The following is a 19,775-nucleotide window of genomic DNA, read 5'->3' on the forward strand; positions in this document are numbered from 1 at the left end:
TTATTTTATTAAAAGTTGTTAAAAATCGTTTTATTTTTTCCCTGAAAATATTTTTTAAAGCTTAAAATTAAATTAATCGTTAAAACTTTTTAAAGTTTTGATGATTTTTTTTATTGTAGTCACAATTAATACATGTATTTTATAAGACAACATATAATTGCTTACTTCTCAAATTACTTATGAACTTTCAAATAAAATATTAATGTATTTAATATAAAATTTAAACTTTACACCAACTAATTCTGTTGATAAAAAAGAATTACTTTCACAGCTTGTTTTTTCACATTAAGAATTGTTTTCATTTAATATATTAGTAATTCATACAATTTAATAAACTATCTTTTATTATATCTGATTTCACATTTCAATGCATTTATAATTAATTTCAATTCAATCTGCGCAAACAGTAAAAGAAAACACAAACAAAAAAAATCACACTATTTGAATCATAACATTTTATTTTCAGAGAGACAATAACAAAATACATTTTGTTTTCCAACTTTATTATAAATTTCACACAGACAAATAAAAAGTATAATATTAAATAAAGTTAAAATACAAACTTACAAATAAAAGTTAATTACAATATTAAAAGAAACAGTTGTGGTAAAAGTCAATAATGAGATTTAAAATCAACAGAAACATTCATTCATCCAAAATAAATAGTTCAATATTATGTTAATATATCTAAAATAATTATTAATATCTAAAATAATTATTTATACTACCATTGAAGTAATACAATATTCTACATGAATTAATCAATTGATTTTACAAGGTATGAAGAATTGATTGAAAAACAGTAACTTTTCATTACTTTCTTTTTTTTTTTTTTTTTTTTTTTGATATTTTGTAAAAGTTGCGTCCATTTATAATTAAAGACTGAGTATAACTAATAATATTTAATAATAATAATAAATATAAATTGTTTTATATATAATCTGATGATTTATAGATAAACAAATAAAAACTACATTTTCTAAATCTATATGAGCATGCAATTCATTTTGTTTTACAACTATATCTAACTTTTTTACATAATATTTTAGAACAAAATATAAATTTAATTTGCTTTAATCTACAGTCATGATATATATAATTCAAAAGTAAGTTTTATTATTTATTAGATGATTTTAAACTCTTTTTATAAGAGCATAATAACAATAAATTACTCAAGTACTTTGTAAGATTTTGGTGATAATTATTAGACATTTCTAAAAAATTTACCTTTTACACTCCAGTGGTATTTGAATAAGTTCTCCTGTACTGGTATCAAACGCTTCTCTTGAAAATGTTTAGCACAGACCTACATATATGAAATAAATATTAGGCCTAAGTCAGATTTTAAAAAATATGTATGAAGTATAATCAAAAAGACACAGAAACAAAACATTTTAAATATTAAGAACAAATAAAAAAAGATTATGAGAAGTAACAATAAAACAAAACAAAAATTTTATTTAGCTCAAGCAAACAATACCAAAGTAATTGGAAGCATAAGCAACTAAATGTAGAGCAAACAAAAATGACAGAAGATAAATGGAAGTTATACATAATTTTAAATGTTTCGCAGTTCAAAAGAATTATTTAACTAAAAACTGTACCAAAAAAAAAAAAAAAATCAAACTTACCTTACTATATTTAGTTGGCACGAAATTGCCCCGCTTTATTGCAGAGATCCATGCTCTTCTAGTGTTTTCATCGCTTGGAAACGAAAATACAGAAACATTGGGGCTATTTTTTGTGTAATTACTTTTACAATTGGGAACACAGCACGCACTATGCATCTTTATTACGATAAATTAAAATTAATATGAAAAAAGATCAGAAAACTTTTAAACAAAGACAATAATACATTACCCGTACTTCACTACGACAACGACTAACGTGACTAACCGCACCCTTTTACACCACTTGTCTTCAGAATTTTCTACAGAATTCATCCAACCTCATGACGTCACGCGCTGAAAGCGCTGGGAGGCCTTGTATTACGAAGGTCGTGAACAGACATCCCACTCGTGTGCTTCTGTTGACTAAGCGTCAATTACGCCTACAGTGGGCCAGGGAACACTGAGACTGGACATGGATAAGTGGAAGAGAGTTTTCTGGTCGGATGAACAATGGATGGTAGTGCCAGGGGTCTATCCATCGTCTTCCCGGCGAACAGTTACTCTCCTCATGTACAGCACATCATACACAGGCTGGTCGTGGCGGTATTATGCTTTGGGACGTTCTCATGACAGACTTTGGGACCTGAAGTTATGGTAGAACAGACCATGAAAGCTGCGGATTACCTGAATCTAATTGCAGATCAGATGTACCTATACACGATGGTTGTCTTCCATGCTGGAAATGAAATCTTCCAGCAGGACAAAGCTGCCTGTCATAAGGGTCGAATTGTGTTTGCGTGGTTCGAGGAGCATAATGACAAATTCTAGTTAATGTCCTAGCTACCTAATTCACCGGATTTTAATCCGATAGAGCACATTTGGGATTTCATGGAAAGGAGGCTCAGAGATCAAACACTATCCTGTCGGAATATCTTGACATTGCGTGACCGCAGCAAAAACATTTGATACAACCTGTCTCCAGTCATTTACCAAGGACTTGTGGCATCCATGCTAAGGCGAGTTGCAGCTGTTTTGAAGGTCAGAAGTGGTGGAAAACGTTATTAAGTAGATGGTCATAATGTTTTGTTCTTCAGTATATGTTCCACCCTTACAAAAAAGCTTTTTTTGCTTACGTGTTTACGATTGCTGATTCAATATAATAGAATTCCGGATAGAAACTGTTTTCAGTATAAGATTAAAATGTATATTCTATATAGGATGGCGCGGATTTACATATAACTGCCAATAAATATTTCTTCAAGACAAAAATACACTATATTATATAGGAAAAAGATAAAAACAATTAAAAGTTTGCTGTAATTAAAAGTACAGTTAAATGATAACCTGAATGAAAATAACCAATAGTATTTAAGCAATTAATATGAAAATAGAATAATTCATCAATTTGTTTTTCAAAATTTAAGTTGAGTAAAAAATTATGACGAATTTTTAGGATCAATCATTGCATGCAATATAAAATCTTTGAAAATAGGAAGTTCGAAATACTTTTTTTTTATGCAGAGTTGGAGATGATTGTTATAAGCCTTTAGAACTCGGTACAGTTTCAAAATATATATATTTTTTTTCCCTGCTATGTATAATGAATTAGAAAGTTCTTTAATGGTACATAAAACTTAAATAATTCTTTTTAAAGATAGATTAAATGATATTTTAAAATGAGCTTAAAATTAAATGTTTCGAAAGAATTTCCTTTGGAACAGAATAAATATGTATAATTTCGGTAAAAGGATAATAGACCGGAAAAAATGAATATTAGTTACTTACTATAAAACAATGCATCCTCGTCAGGATCGCATTGTTTACGTAAAATACAAAGCAATTACAGATTTAAAAACAATTTTAGAACGTACAAAATGAAATTTATTTAAAATTCTCTGTAATTGATTGTCATATACTGTTAAAATTTTCACATTTAACAGTTGAATTCTTAATATGTTTCAAAAACAGAATTTTTTTCTTTTTTTTTTTTTTGCCACAAACATTTTAAAAGCTTTAAATTCAAGAAATTCTGGGCAAAAACCTTAGTTTTACAGATCATCGTAGTTTAACTAAATTATTTAAGGAAAATTTTTTTGTTTTCACAGTTTATTTAATGGGCGTTTGTTAAAACGGGATTTTGTAATCAATTTTTTTTATTCCATTCCTAATGTGTTAGAATTTTGTACTCGTGTGCATTCTCAATGGTAATAAACTATTTCAATATTCTCAGAATTTCATTGTCAATTAAGTTTTGATTCCATACAAATGACTGAATTTAAGGAAAAAAACTTCCTTTAATAGTTGGTACTATTGAAAATAGTAAATTATAAATTAAAAGTAAAAAATAATTTAAAATTAGATTGTATTTTTGCTAGATTAATAAAAGTGTGTATAAAAAAATATTTTTATTCATATTGAAGCAAATTTGTTTCTGAAATTTTACTAAACCAATCAAAGTAATGTTGAATATAAAAACTAATTTAATTAAAATTATATCTTACTAAAATAATCAGTAAGTTCAAATTAATTAATAATTACAGAAAAATTCAATATTGTCTAAGTCACAATGCAGATAATCACGCATAGTTGAAGTTTTGATAATGGCCCTAAGAACTTAATGCCAAGACAGCCCAACTGGCGAATCACATATGAAAATCACACCTTTGAACCCTAGGAACGGGACTGTTACATTCAACTAAGTGGCATAAGGTCTAGAAGTGTGCACTTTGGCAAGTTGTTCACAGTGATGGAAACCAGAAAAGAAAGAAAGAAAGAAAAAATATTCACAGAGGAAAAAATTCAATATTAATAAAAGAAAAAAACTTTTATTAAAACACATTTCCTACTTCATATTTTAATAAGTGTTTTTTTTTAATAAAAACTTCCGTTTTTTACTACAAAGTAACGACATTCAAGATATAATCACTTTTCCAAATAGAGAAAGTTCTAAAATAAATAAATGAAATTAAAAAAAATAATTAATTTGAATACAAAACTTCTGTTATTAATCTGTTAGAAATTTGTTTCAAAAAAATATGTACAATACTGCATGAAATGCACTTCCATGTACAAAAACTCGCCATAACTTCTTTGTAAATGCATACAAATTTTTAAATAATATAAAAGAAAACAATATTTTCTTTCTACAAATTATATATCAATGGAAAAAAATATCTGAAATTAAAGTCATTTAGACAGTAAATGACATTTAAGAGTAGGATATCATGATTTAAAAATGTTATCAGTATTCTGCTTTCTAATGTTCACTATATTGGGAGACGTGTTTATTTGAAACTTGTACAAAAAAATCATTGTAATAAATAGAATAAAGAATACATGAAATAAGCTTGATAATATCATCATAAAACTGAAATAGCAGTTTTAGATTGAATATTACAATGGCAAATCTGAGATTGTTGCACAATGGAAATTTTACAAAACCAAGTAATATATCTATTTTTTTTATTTTTATTTTTTTTGTCAATAAGATTTTCAATATTATATATATACATATAATGTAAACACATACATTTTTTAAGCAGTTTCATGGCCGAAGAGAGAAGACACTTTTGTAATTTTAAAACTTCGTTTTATTCCATCCCGGGAGGTATAATTCATGTACAAGCAAGCAGCGACGAGGTACGTCATCTACAGCACGACACAACAGTGAAAAGAGACTGAAATATTTTTCCCGGTAGTTTGATACTATGAGATTCTAATAGGGTTTTCTTTACACATATCGATTTAGGTAAGGGGAATATAGGTATCTTTTAAAAGAATTCGCTCTGCTTGAAAATTTTTTATTCCTTCACTCGGAGTGTGGGAACTTGTCGATTTCAGCAGTTTTACAGAGCTTCTGTAGCATTAATTAAATAAAAAAGGTGGAATTGGGTCAGGAAATGAGAGAACATTTTAGAATTAAGTTAATATGGGTTAAATTAAGATAAAAATTAGGAAATTAATTAGGATTTAATTTAGAGTATCATTACACACACACACACACACATAAAGATACCTCTTAATTTAATTTAAATTTTAAACTGGCCCATGTTAGTTCATTCCAAAATTTTCTCTTATTTCTTTATCCAAATCCTTCTTATTTATTTAATTACTTCTAACACGCGCTCTACAGAATTACTGACTCCTCTGTTTTCCATGTCACGAGAGACGGGACAATAATCCCGAACACCTACGCATTGCTTTCAAAGATACTTAAGATTCCCTTTCCTAAGTCCACATGTGTCAGAAAAATATTTATCAGGGTCTCAAAGAACGAATGAAAATAATTAATGAGATAAACTCTATTAATAACAAAGATAAAGAAGTGAATGTCAGCACTCTGCAGACTTGACTGCTTGTGACCACAAGCAATCAAACTTAACACATATATACTTTGGAGGGTAAAAATATGGTTTTTTTTAAAATTTTATTAAAAATTAAATGAAATTTAGCAATTTTTCCGAGATAATTTCGAAAATATAATAGCATAAAATAATTTACATCATTTTCAAATTAAAAAAAATATATAATTTTTAATGATACCAATTTTTTTTTCTGTATAGCTTTATTTCCAATTTTAATTCCTTTTAAAAATGTTTTAAGCATATTTTACAATACATTTCATTGCTGCTACGAATATTTTTTTTTTTTTATCACTGTTGATGATCAAGACACGTTAGGCTTAATTTTCAATACTGAGTAGAATAAAAAATTTTTGAGATGTTGTTATACATTACAATTAAGGTATCAATACTTCAATATCAAGCAATGGTGAAAAATTTTTTAAGCACCCTTATTTTTAAATAGTACCTTTTCTTATAATATAAGTGGGTGTATGAAGACATAGGCAGAAAATTAGGTAAATGTACATTACAATGAGCAATTTACTGTAAGAATTTTAAAATACTATGTTATATGAGTATAAAAATTTAAAGATAAAAACATCTTGTGTGGAAGCCATTAATGGCATAGTTACACAAAACATTTTTTTGAAATTTTTAGAAACCATTAATCCAGGCTGACACACTAGTTGCCAAAAACAGATAGTATAAAATGCATGAAGATCCGAAAATACAAGGATGAATTTTTGAAAAGTTTCTTCAGATGAGAAAAATGGTGTATATACAAATTATGAAGTCAGCTAAGAACATCTTATACAATGATTTTGTATTAAAAAAATAAGTAAATGTTACATGATTTTAATGAAAACTATTAAAATCAATATAATTTAAAACTGCACTAAATGAACTAGATAAAACACCATGAATTGCAAGAAAAAATATATACAATATCAAATCTTTGTAATCAGATGAAAATTATAACAAAAGTCATGCATTAACAGACTTTAAAGAGATTATTGGTTAATTTTGGTTTCAAGGAGTCGACATATCTCCAAAGTAAAACAGAGGAAAGTTTTCAATAAAGGCCAAATATTCCATGTTTTTATTTGACAAGCCAGACATATCTTCTTCATATATGAAACCAAATTGTGTAGTTGAAAAATTACACAAAATTTTGCCAGCAGGATTAAAATCAGGATTCATTTGGGTTACATAAAATGAAGGCTCTTCTGAGATTTGAGATGTTTCCGATACTTGACTGTCGAGACTCAATTTCCGTTTATAATATTCACACATCATTTCACACTCCAAGTCCATATAGCCATATTTGGTGTTAAATATAAGATGCTTTCCAGCTAAGAGTTTTTCAAATTTACTTTTTCTTTCTTTCAACTTATCATATTCTCCACTGAGGCAAAAACACAATTCTTTTCCAAAAAACTTGTAACAAGTAGTATAAAAAAGGTACAAATTATTCTCGTTAGATATTTCTTCTACAAATGAATAATTTTCAATAATATTTTCAAATGTAATTTGAACAGCTCTTAAAAGTTGAAAATACAAAGTACATTTTGGATCATCATGTATATCGTTTACAGCTACAGCATGAATCTTTTCAAAATATTCAGGTAAACAGGCTTCAATCATTGTTATTCCAAGAGATGTTATAATATTTAGAATCATACTGAAAATATGATAAGCGTCTTCGCCCTCATGCATATTTAAAAGCTCATCAAATCCTGCTACAATAAGAACAAGATAAGACTTATGTAATTCAGCAAACCTAATGATAGCTTCTGTACACAAATCCAAAATACTTGGCGCAAAATCTTTCCATATACATGTACGTTGTAAACAATTTATTAAGTATTCAGCCATTTGCTCTTTTCCATAAGTTGATCCTGGCTCAAAATTGAATTGAATTTTACGATAAGGATGGTCAAGAAGAGCCAAAATTAAATGTATGGCTTGATAAGGATACCGACAGCCAGTATCACTCGCAATAAAATCTATAATTGAAGGTATCATCGAATTGATTGCCAAATCATGTCTCAAATGAAAAGCAAATAAATCAAAGTTCGCACATACAGCTTGCTTCGCAATATTAAGTTGTATTCTTTCACTTATAAACTCAACCCTTTCCTCAATAATGTCGACATCATCTTCGTCTTCAGCAAATGCACCATCCACAAATTTAGGTGAACACAATTTTTCACACAATGAAGGAACAGCAACAAGTCTGAAAAGGTTTAAACCTAAATTCTCATCAGGCTTCAGATTATCTGTTGAGATTTTGCAAGAAGTGTCCACATCTTCTTTAGTCTTAGATTCGGGCTTAAACATTCTTTTATACACCATTCTTAATTTTGCCTTTCGATTCGAAAGTTCATTCTAAAGAGAAAAAAGAAAATTCATATTATAACTTTAAAAAATTAATTAAATAGTTCCTTAATAATTTCTTCACCAAAACACCTACTAAAAAATTTGGTAAAAGTAACATCTTAAAAAACTAACTTCAGAATACAATAATTCATGAATAAAATTTTAAAACTTTCTATGAAATCTATACAAAAGGAATTTCAAAATGCAATTTAAGTCCTTCTGTATAAATAAACTTATCAAAATATTAGACACTGACACCTAACTACATTCATGCCCATATATTACAGATTATGCCAGCTAAGGAAAATAAAGATTCAGAAACACAACAAAAGTGACTTAATCATAAAGCCCATTTATTAAACAAAGATAATGAACAAAAAACATAGTGCATGCATGATAACATTCATAAAAACTATGATTTTTGTTCTCTGGAGCAATTACAAAAAAATATCTCCCTTACAAAAACTTAACTTTACATGGTTGGCATGATGGTTAATACATTGTTATGTCTCTCAGAGGATGAAATACAGTCCGTATATTGCCATCATACTGAGTATCACATTATGAAACTAATCTCGGGAAGATTAATCCATTAAGCAAGCAATATTCTGAAGTTCCAGTACATATGTAGGAGGTGGTTGACAGGCTGCAACTTGTGGGCCAATTATACCCCACACCCCACACATACTTTATCGCATTCAAGTCGAGCGAGAATGTTGGCTATTCCATACGGATAACATCTTCAGATTGAAGGTATTCGTTTATGATGTTTGCAAGGTAAGGACGGGCGTTGTCATCCATAAACATAAATTTTGCGCCCATGGCACCCCTAAACAAACGTACATGCTGCTCCAGAATGATGTTTTGATAAATTTGGCCAGTCATGGTTCCGATTTGAACATGCAGGTCTGTTCTTGAGCCCAATATAATTCCACACCAAAAGAGAAATCCTGCACCACTGTAATGATGTTCTCTTGATGATAACAGGTACCTAGGTTCTTCATATGAAAGTTCAACATGAATCAGACTGCAAGCTAAACCTGAACTCGCTGTAAAACATCACACAAGCCCACTGTGACGATGTCCACATTGCATGTTCTCTATTCCAGGCTGACGACAGTGAGTTACCGTGAGCGGAAAACATCTGACAGGCCTGCGAGCATATATCAATATTTTCCAAACGTTTGAATACGGTTTGCCTTGAAACTGTCGTACCTGTGGCTAAAGACAGTTCACGAAATAGGTCTCACGCTGTGCTCCAACTGCTTCTTTTGACAGTTACTGTTACATACTGGTCGTTATTCGGCATCGCAACTCGGGGGCGACCTGTACTGTAACGTCTACTGATATTCAAAACATCTTGAAATCGTTGCCAAAGCCCAGGACGATTCCAAGTTTCTCGTATATTTCCATTTGAGTATGCCCATATCCCAGATGGTCGAAAATTCCACCATGTAAAAAATCATCTACATGCATTTTCTGTGGTTACGGCCCACAGCAGCTTACAGGATTCTTGTGAACAATTTTACTTGTTTGCCACCATTCCTTATATACCCCTCTCTCACATTCTCGTCATTGTTATGTGCTATAGAATCATCTGGTGGCATCCTGCAATTTTCATATTATTCTTCAAGATGTATGTGATAATTCTACAGGTGAATTTTTTATTTTAGAGTTCGATTTCCTTGTAATTCTAAATTATGTTTAATTATTTATGAACATCAGTATATTTTATACATGCACATATTTATTTTCTAAGAACTTCGAATTTTATTTTAAATAAATGAAAAATATCAGTATATCAACCTTTGTCCTCGAGGCCGTTTTCGCGTGAAGGAATAGCAACTCGAGAAGTTATGTAGCGCTCTTAGTGAATTTCTTACCTCTAACTTAAACTGATTACACATACAATTTAGCTCATAAAACTTTTATATTCACACACTTAATTAATCTTTAAATCAACGCGCGATATTTCAAATGTACCCTGAGTTTTTAAAAAGGAACAATAGTTATCGCCGCGCATCGAATTTCGCACCAAACAAAGTGGTGAGCGAGAGTCACCTCTCAAGTTGCAGCATTAAATCATGTGGTGAGTGAGTCACCTTTCGAGGGCAAAGGGTTAAAACATGATATTAAAAGTTTCAATTTCTTCACTTAAGCAATAAATGCAAATCATTAAATAAAAGATATATATTTTAACCTCCCCAAAACCGTTAAGTGGTAAAAAATAAAGTTGCCCTTCAGAGGACAGTGAAAAGCATGTTTTTTATAAATTTAATGTACAAGGGGTGTTCACATGAAAAGGTACGAAACGACACTGTGGGTATAAATGAAGACTTAAATCAAAGTATAAACCATAGGCCTGAGCACAACGAATCCAACGATTGATTAACGAGCCGAAGTATTCCTTGTTTCCAAAATTCCTGTGGCCGTGACACACAGCGACTTTGAGTGTGACACACAGCGTCCTTGAGTTCGCCGTCCAAGTTGAAGCACTTCCCTATCAGATGTTTATTCAGGGGGAATAAACACATGAAAATCGCAGGGCGACATGTCCAGGCTATAGGGCGGATGATCGAGCTGCTCCCACTTGAACTTCGCCAGTTCCGCGTGTGTAACCACGACCCCCGTTAGACAAGGCCGGAAAACTTACGTCACAGAAAGTAATGACGTCGCTTCGAGAGGTTACACGAGTGGGTGCGAATTGGGGGACCGAGGGAGGAATTTCACCCTCTTCAAGTTTACTGATAAGAAACGAACTCTTTTCCTCCCACGCCATGTTTTAGCCAGTGGCCCTCCTGTGTTTGAGTAGACAGGAAGCGACATTTCTTATTTGCAAGAAAAATCATTTGGATTACTAAAAATAAGGAATAGAAATGCCTTTGATCTGTTGTGTTCCAAACTGTAATGGAAATTACAGGAATGGCCCAAGAGTAAGTGTTTTTGCCTTTCCTAAAAATGAAGAGCTTAAAAAGAAATGGTTAAGTGTCATACATCGTGAAGGATTTTATCCGACGCAGCATAGTAGGGTAAGCTTATTTAATTATTTTAAACTAATGCTTAATGTTTCTAAATGAAAAATCATTTATTCTCACATTAGAAATTTAACAGCTCAGTAATATCCATTATTCGTGATTTTAATGAAGTGCATTATGAAAAGAATTATTTTATAAAATGCTGTAATACAGGTAATAATGTCTGTAATTATTGTCAATAATAATTATAATATTTGCCGTAATTATGTTTACATGCTTTATTTACTATTATATCTATAATTACGTTTATATAGGTAAATTTTATTATATAACATAACGATAAAAGCATGAGAGTAAACAATAATAATTATATATTGTTTTATGTTGTATATTTGTTACTGTATTTAAATTAAACATTAAAGGAAGTCAATATTTACGAATAATTTCCTTTACTGTAGGTCTGTGAATTACATTTAAAAAAATGACATTGAAAGAGAAACTAGTCTATTTGATTCGAAGTCAGGAAAATTATTAAGTGCCCCTCTTAAATATCCGAGACTAGTGATTGGAGCAATTCCATATATTTATCATGTAATAACCTTTCATTTCGTGGAAACCATGAAAATAATAGAAACTTCTAATAATAGAAATTTTTGTATGTTTAATCGAATAATTCAGTAAATACAAACTGTGCTAATAAATCATATAAACAGAATTAAAAATTCGAAAATTAGAATTGGGCATCATTTAGCACTGCGATCAAATGAACAAAATATTCCTGCATTATGAAATGAAATCCTTAGCAAAATTAAAGTCTATTCAAAATCATCCAAGTACAGCAGTAACCAAATGGAATATAATCTTGATTTTTCCCCATTAAGAACAAACGCACTTCAGTCATTATTAGGTATGAAAATATTGAAGAGAAAAGATTAAATATAAATGCGTCGTTTATAGGGGTTATTAAAGTAATCATTGTGACTGGAGAAGGATTAGCAAAACCTCTGTTGAAAAGATTAAGTGAGCTGGATTTAAATATTATGAATTGTAGAGGATATGCGTAAGGCAAAGATAGCAACACGAAACGGAAGTACAAAGTTTTGCAATTTAGAATAGTTGCTCTAAATCCACATGCAATTTATATGTCTTGCACATCATACTTTTTAAATTTATTAATTTGTGATACCATTTCCAGCAATATATATTGTAATTTTTTTTTTGGATATTACAACTTCTATATGCTTTTTTATACCCTTTGGGAAGCCAGAATGGATTCAGTTAAAGCAATGTATACACAGTTTGAAAAAATTTGTAATGTCCTAGAAGAATTTATTGAGGTAAATAGAGATAGTACAGTGGTATGCGAAGTAAAAATATTGGAATCAATAAAAGAAATGCCATTTATTTTATACTTAATAGTATAGTTTTCAATATTGCCCAAAATTAACACTACCAATGAACTATTTAAACTAAAAACAGTTGTTTTTTTATTCGGCTTTTAAATTGATCAGTAAAATTAAAACTGAAGTTCAAAATTTAAGTACAAAATTCAACACATTTTTAGATGAATCAAAAGTGATAGAATGCAATTTGAATAATTCAGAAAATTTTCTTAAAACACGAATTTGAAAAAGAAAAAGATCATATTCCGAAATAAAAGAAGATGAAGTTAAAGAATTTGGGTATTGAAAATATCACAGCAATTGATACTGTTATTGTACAGAGAGAAGGTAGATTTAAAAATGTGTCAATTTAATCACTAATATAAAAAATTTCAAATTAAATTCAGCAAATTAAAAGTAAGGAAGAAGTGTAGTTGGTCAAGGCGTGAAGAAGCTTACAAGCATTTGCTATACAAATCATCGAAAAAAAAATGGTGATTTTTCTAAAGTAATTAAAAGCAAAAACAAGTTCATTTAACAAATATACACGCAATAGCATTATATATAATGTTTGTAATTTTTTTTTTTTACTTTAAAAAAAATTGCGGCTCCAAATGGTTTCTTGCACCCAATCTCTTTTATATTTAAGGCCGGCTCTGATTATAATTCAGAACTTCTGTACCTTATGTGAATAAGAAATTTTGAAATTTTCTAATCAAAAATATTTCGCAACAGATATAATTTTTAATGATGTAGTGAATGAAGAAGAAGTACATCATTATGGCAAAGGCATTTCAGGACATAAACCGGAAAATGTTTATAGATTGGCAATCTGGTCTGCAGTCAATGCATTATTGAATAATTACATGATAGTTTGAAAAGCTCTTCTAAAACCGGAAAGGAAAGAAAATTTGATAAATTTAGTAAAGATATTTCTAACAAAGTAATGATAAAATATATAGTTAAATAAGAAAGCTCTTCTAATGTTTCAAAGATTTATTGGATATTTTTTTGAATAGAATACTGTTTCGTGAAATATTGTTTTTATTGCTTTCTTGGAGTTGACGCCACGGCAAATATTCATAAAACCATTATTGTATGGAATTGTTTTGAAATTAATCAACAAAAGCATTGCAAATATATTTTTTATATTATAATTTAAAAATTTATGTACCATATATGAAGAAGACATTTTGAAATTTTCTAATCAAAAATATTTTACAACAGATATAATTTTTAATGATGTAGTGAATGAAGAAAATAGTTTTAAATCTAAGGGAGATACACCTACTGGGAAACCTGCCCTGCACTTAATGCAAAAAAGGTAATGCATACCAAGCACCGTACCTCCAGGGTGATGTGGAAAGCGGCTGCATTTTAATTATTAATGAATTCTACAATATATGTGTGTTGAATTGCATGATATGGAAGTGTATGAAATGATATTAACAAGTGAAAAGTAATTTCTCTTCACTCTCTAGCGCGCAGAGACTTGACGTTAAGGGAATGGAGTGTGCCGTCTCGTCGTGACGTCACGGAAACCCGCAGAGGCCTTGTCTATCGGGGGTTGTGGTGTAACCCTGGAGACGTGTGGACGAGAGTTATCATGAAGCAGAACCACACTCCGTGAGTAGCCCCGGTCTTTTGTCCTTGATGGACCTGCGTAGTCTTCGGAGTGTCTCACAGTACACATCGGATTTAATGGTTCTTCCGTGCTCGCCATCCTGTCTTCACATGCACTGCCACGTCAATTGGACGGCGCTCTTTATAAGAGCCTCTGCTCTCTTCTGCACATGCTCCGAACAACGCCGGAGACTCCAATCGAATCCCTAGATGTCTCGCTACATTCTCCCTTAGCGGCATAGGCAAATATGTTAATGGTTACGTTGTTACGCTGTTTCGTACCTTTTCATTTGAACACCCCTTGTATAATCACATACAAATTTCAAACATTGAAGAGGAAGCAATTCTTTTTACTATTTTAAGAACCAAAATGAACACATACCGTTTTCTCATATCCGCATTTAGTAGTTCTTTCGCTCTCTTGCGCTTTATCTGTAGTCGCATTTTCAGAATCTTTAAATACCATAAAGGTTTTAAAACAGCTGCTATATCTCCTTTCTACAAGGTTATGATGAGGAACTTCCTTTAAAAATAAAAAATAAAAAGGATAAAAAGTTTAATGTCTTTCCATTTTTATTGCTATAAATTAATATACATAAAAACCAAGTGAAAAATGTTATTAAAGAGATGCCAAGTTAGTCAATCTCATATATATATATATATATATTGAAGAGAACAAAATTTACTTCATCAAAAATTATTTTCATACCCTAAGTTACAAACACTGTTATTCATGTATAAATAAATAAACTAAATTATAATTTGAATAAAGAATGTTTTCAAAATATATTCTTAAACCAACTAGAACAAAAACAGCCCTATAAAAAGGATATTTTACAATAAAATAAATTTGAAAGAGTACTGAAATTCAATAAACAAATGTTAATGTACAGTAATTAAAAAAAATTAATAAAAAAAAGCTCTAATATATATTTAAATCTGAACATACACTAAGAATAGGACGAATACGGAATTCTTTCTTTTCTGGTTCATATTTCTTCTTTGCATATTTTTCGAGATCAAATTCTATACGGCCCTTTTCATCTACAGATGCAAACTCCCTCATACGTGGACCGATGTCATCAAGAGTATACCGAGTTAGGTCTGTATAACTAATATCCTATTAAGATAAAAAATGCATGAACAATGTGAATTTCAAGCAATATATCAGGAAGTTAAAAGAATAAAAGAAACTAAACTATACAAAGCAAATTTCATCAATATAGCATAAAAATATACATACATCATCCAAATTCCAGAAAAATTAAGATATGTTTATCAAATCAACACTTAGCAAGTTAGATAGCTACTTGCAACATTCATACAGTTTTGAGACTGATTTAACAAACTTTACTATTAGTTAAAATTTCTTTCATCAAGGAATCATAATAAAGTGATAAGTTACCAAACATGATCCATACAAAGGTTATGTATCTTAATTCATTATTTTATATACCATATTTTTAAGGGATGTGATTAATTTGTCCTGAATATTCCCCCTCCCTCTCTCTAAAAAAGTTGAAAAATTACATAATTTCTTATATTTATGTATGCATATTAATGATAAGCATCTGTTGTTTGGTTTTCATCATTAGCCAGGCATTTGACAGTATAATATTTTCAATTTCTATATCTTCAAGCACTTATTCCCTTCCATTACCTAAGAGAATCAACTCTCATGGTAGTAAAGTCTTAACCTACGGTTGTAGAATCTTTTGATGATAATCCCAGGAAAGCAAAATCTGAGCATGAGTTGGAGCTATAGACTCAATTTTCAAACTTCACCACATTTAAATAAAAGCAAGTTTGCATTAACGTAGTAATATAACACACTTAGAAACAGTCACATATTTCTGGAATTTACATTATATCTCAATCAACAATAACAGATTGCAATATGCTGGATAATACAAAAAACAATAATAACAATATGCAGATAAAATCCAAAAGAATACAAAACAAATAGTACAAACTTAGAGGAATAAAAATAAAAATTACACTTACATGATTAACCCTTTACCTAAATATGAATTTAAAAGTATGCAGAAATTATATAAATCAAACACGTTTTTATAAAAGTAGTAGAATATACAGGGTATATTCTACTATTTTATAATACTATTTATACTATTATAAAAGTAGTAGAATATAAATGAATATCCCAAATTTTTAGATCTGTTAAAGGAAAACAAAAAGTACAGCCTTGTTGTTCATCAGAAATCAAAACTAATGAAAGTTTAAATTCAACACAGTTGTAAATGTTCAATTTGAGCCCCTCTTGAAAAGCAAAGGATATTGAAGCAGTATGCTAATTCATCTCCAAATTTTTTCTGCATGCCTGGTTTGAAGTTTTGAAAGGATGCACACATGAGTGCAAGGCAATATTTGATTTTAATAGGGCTACCTCAAACAGTAAGTGTTTATTTCACCGCTACCAAGTGACGTTGACGAACTTAAAACATGGATATATGTAGGCTTTCAAAATGTCACAAAGATTCTGAAAAAGTATGGGATGAGCTAACGTATCACTTTGATATTATTCATATTTTTGGATGGGCTTACAATGAACACTTTTAACTGTGTTGAATTAACTTTTAACTGTTATTTTTAATTACCGACGAACAGCAAAGTTGGGATATTCGTTTATAATTACCCTGTACTTTTCAAACAAAAACTTTAAAATGAATTCATAACATCTTTAACAAATAGTCTAGAGACAAGAAAAAAAAATGTTGCTTAAGCGATCCTCCAATACATATCCAAATTACAAACTCTGAGGGCTTGTAATTCTACTAAATATTTGTTTAAAAATTTAGAAGGACTCAGGACTTTTCTTTTTTTAAAAAGTTACTTTAAAATGTGAAAGAGGTTTTGTTACATGAAAACAATGGATAAAAATACACTCAAATAAATAAAAATTGGCAAATCTTAACCAATACACAAACATTTAGAAAAAGTAGAAACATGAAAATAATTTATATGTGAAATGAAAATATCATGTTCAATTAAAATATATGTTTAGAACTGATTAAGGGTCAACAACTCTAGAATCATGGGAAGGTTTAAAATTTTCAACCCTTCTTCCAATGCTCTAATGTAGAGTTCTGCTAATACAATGTTCAGTTATTTACATGTTTAAAGTGCTTTGTCACAAAAGAATAAGGATTGGTGATAATTTTAAATATTGTTATTTCATTGGAAAATTTGGCAAAGTGGCCACGCGTCTCACAGCTTGAGTGATTGGCGTGAGCTTTTACTTCAAAGAAACCACCTGCCATCAAAAATTTGTCTCCAGTTTTAAAGATGAAACATCAAAACACCCATTGTAAAAAGTTGAATCATTTGAAATATTAATTTTTACAAAATCTATTTGTCTAATCTACCTGTTCATATCCCTCAACCCAAATTTACAATTTTGCTAGATATTAGAATCATCATATATTTCCTTATGTTTAAAGCTTTTACTTTCTTGCAATCATAGTTATTATTTTTCTTTTTCATTTTTTAGCAAAGAAATGAATGAAACTTCTTTAAACTAATAATATATTCATTACATTCAGTTTCATAAAAAAAATTCAATGATAACTGAAATTACAAATAAAACGAAACTAATAATAAAGTATAAACAAAATGATCACATTACAGAAAATGCTAGATATGCAAACTTATAGTCAAATAATAAATTTGCAAATATTACCAGAAAAAAAAAAATAGGTTAACAGTCAAGCTCTGATTTAACGAACTCCTATTTATCGAATTTTTCTTTTTCCCCTATTAAACTGAAAACAAAAATCCTAATTTAATGAATAATAAATATGTTGTCCCGGCGGCGCTCACGGCATTCCTAAACTCAGCCAATAAGAAGCCCCCTGGTTCGCGCCGGCAGAATCCTGTAAATTTCGGTCATGTAAAAAACGTTCGTGAAGAATGTAAAACGACCCAGCCATTCGTTAAGTTCTTCATTAAATTCATTTGTTACGATATAGAATGTAATTCTTGAAGTATGATTCATTTGTTTAGTATTAATCTCAAACGGACTTTCCCCTAGGACCCATGAGAGATATTTGCGTAATCCGTTTAGTAGAGGCCTGTTTTTCAAGCCATTTAGAGTTACATGTCTCTACATAAATCCCGTAGCAACAAATTATTTCAACAGATGAAAAAAAAAAAAAAATTAGTAATTAATAATTTTTTTTGTTAGTTTGGGTAAGAAAAATATCGGATTGATTTTCAAATGACTTCAGTAACCTAGAGTATTTCAATACTGTGGAAGAGTGCCGCCAACCGAGTGGCGAATTCTGACTGGTCATTTACTGCCCGTGCACTTTGGTAAAATTCCCCGTACAATTAACATGCAAGGCGAAAGAAGCTGCTGAAAATCAGCCATATTATATATATATATATAATTAAAGATATGTATCATTTGGAAACCTTGATAATTTCATAAAGAAATGTTCCCTATTTGAATTTTATCCTAAAAAATTCTCTAAAAATACTGATTTATTTTGCTTTCTTCATGATTTTATCCACGAAAACTACAGAATTGGCCGAAAACGTAATCAGAACGTTAATTGCAGAAAGATATTATTGATATCCCCGAAATATTTTTTTTTTTTTAACTACTTCTACTCGCCATTTTTTTTGTATTGATTTTACCATTGCTAAACGCGTTATTTTAAAAGTTGTTAATAACGGCCATGTGATTGAAAGTTTGGCGTTGCATTTTTATCGCCATTCGCCAATGTTTACTTTTGTTGTTTAAACTCATGGCTCTTGTTTCCTTAAAAATGAAACAGACTTTAAATGTTTTTCTGAATATCGTTTGAAATTTTATTTTTCTTATTTAGATTGATGTTATTTCATAATAGTAATTAATCTGTTTAATTTTGCCTGCTTTAAGATGTCGCTTTGTACTTATCTTAAAAGACGGTCAACTAAGACTAAAAAAAAAAGTAATTTTCTTCTGTTACCTCGCAAAAGAATTTCCTGCATAATTGCTAAATGTATTAATTGATTCTATGCAGTTTCAACTTATATGACCCCCCCCCCTCCTCCGAAAAATGAGCAAAAAGTTAGTAAAAAGTAAATTTGTTTTAAAAAAGGCTCTACAACATCGATTTTTTTGTATTATAATTCAACTTAATTAGCTCTGGGGGTGGGAGGATTAAGTCCTAAAAATTTCAAATTTCGATTTTTTTTTGTTGTTGTTGTTTTACAAAACAAAAGTATTTATTAGAAGCAGAATTAAAGGAAATGAAACTTCTCACACAAACATAATAGGATAGCATCATCCATATAATGTAGATACCCACACTTTAAAATGATTATAAATTTTAGAGTAGCCTTAAAACCCTTGTATCCTATTTATTATTATTATTATTTGTTTGTTTTGTTTCAACACTCGATTTACGAAATAACATCCGCAAGAACATATTAATTAAAGCATGAAATAATGCTAAAACT

The 19,775-nt window shown here is 29.8% G+C and overlaps 1 protein-coding gene across 1 annotated transcript in view; it reads right to left on the reverse strand.

Annotated features, from left to right (window-relative positions):
• Window positions 1-4,038: 4,038 nt before the first annotated feature.
• The window catches only part of LOC129959030 (uncharacterized), a 31,890-nt gene continuing 16,153 nt past the window's right edge, over window positions 4,039-19,775 (reverse strand). The window contains exons 4-6 of the mRNA XM_056071802.1: window positions 15,262-15,432; window positions 14,695-14,835; window positions 4,039-8,341 (exon numbers count right to left, since the gene is read on the reverse strand). Of these exons, the coding sequence (XP_055927777.1) occupies window positions 6,983-8,341; window positions 14,695-14,835; window positions 15,262-15,432 (1,671 nt within the window). The 3' untranslated portion in view covers window positions 4,039-6,982. The remainder of the gene's footprint in view (window positions 8,342-14,694; window positions 14,836-15,261; window positions 15,433-19,775) is intronic.

The sequence above is a fragment of the Argiope bruennichi genome, chromosome X1 (assembly GCF_947563725.1).
Source record: "Argiope bruennichi chromosome X1, qqArgBrue1.1, whole genome shotgun sequence".
Lineage (NCBI taxonomy): Eukaryota > Metazoa > Arthropoda > Arachnida > Araneae > Araneidae > Argiope > Argiope bruennichi.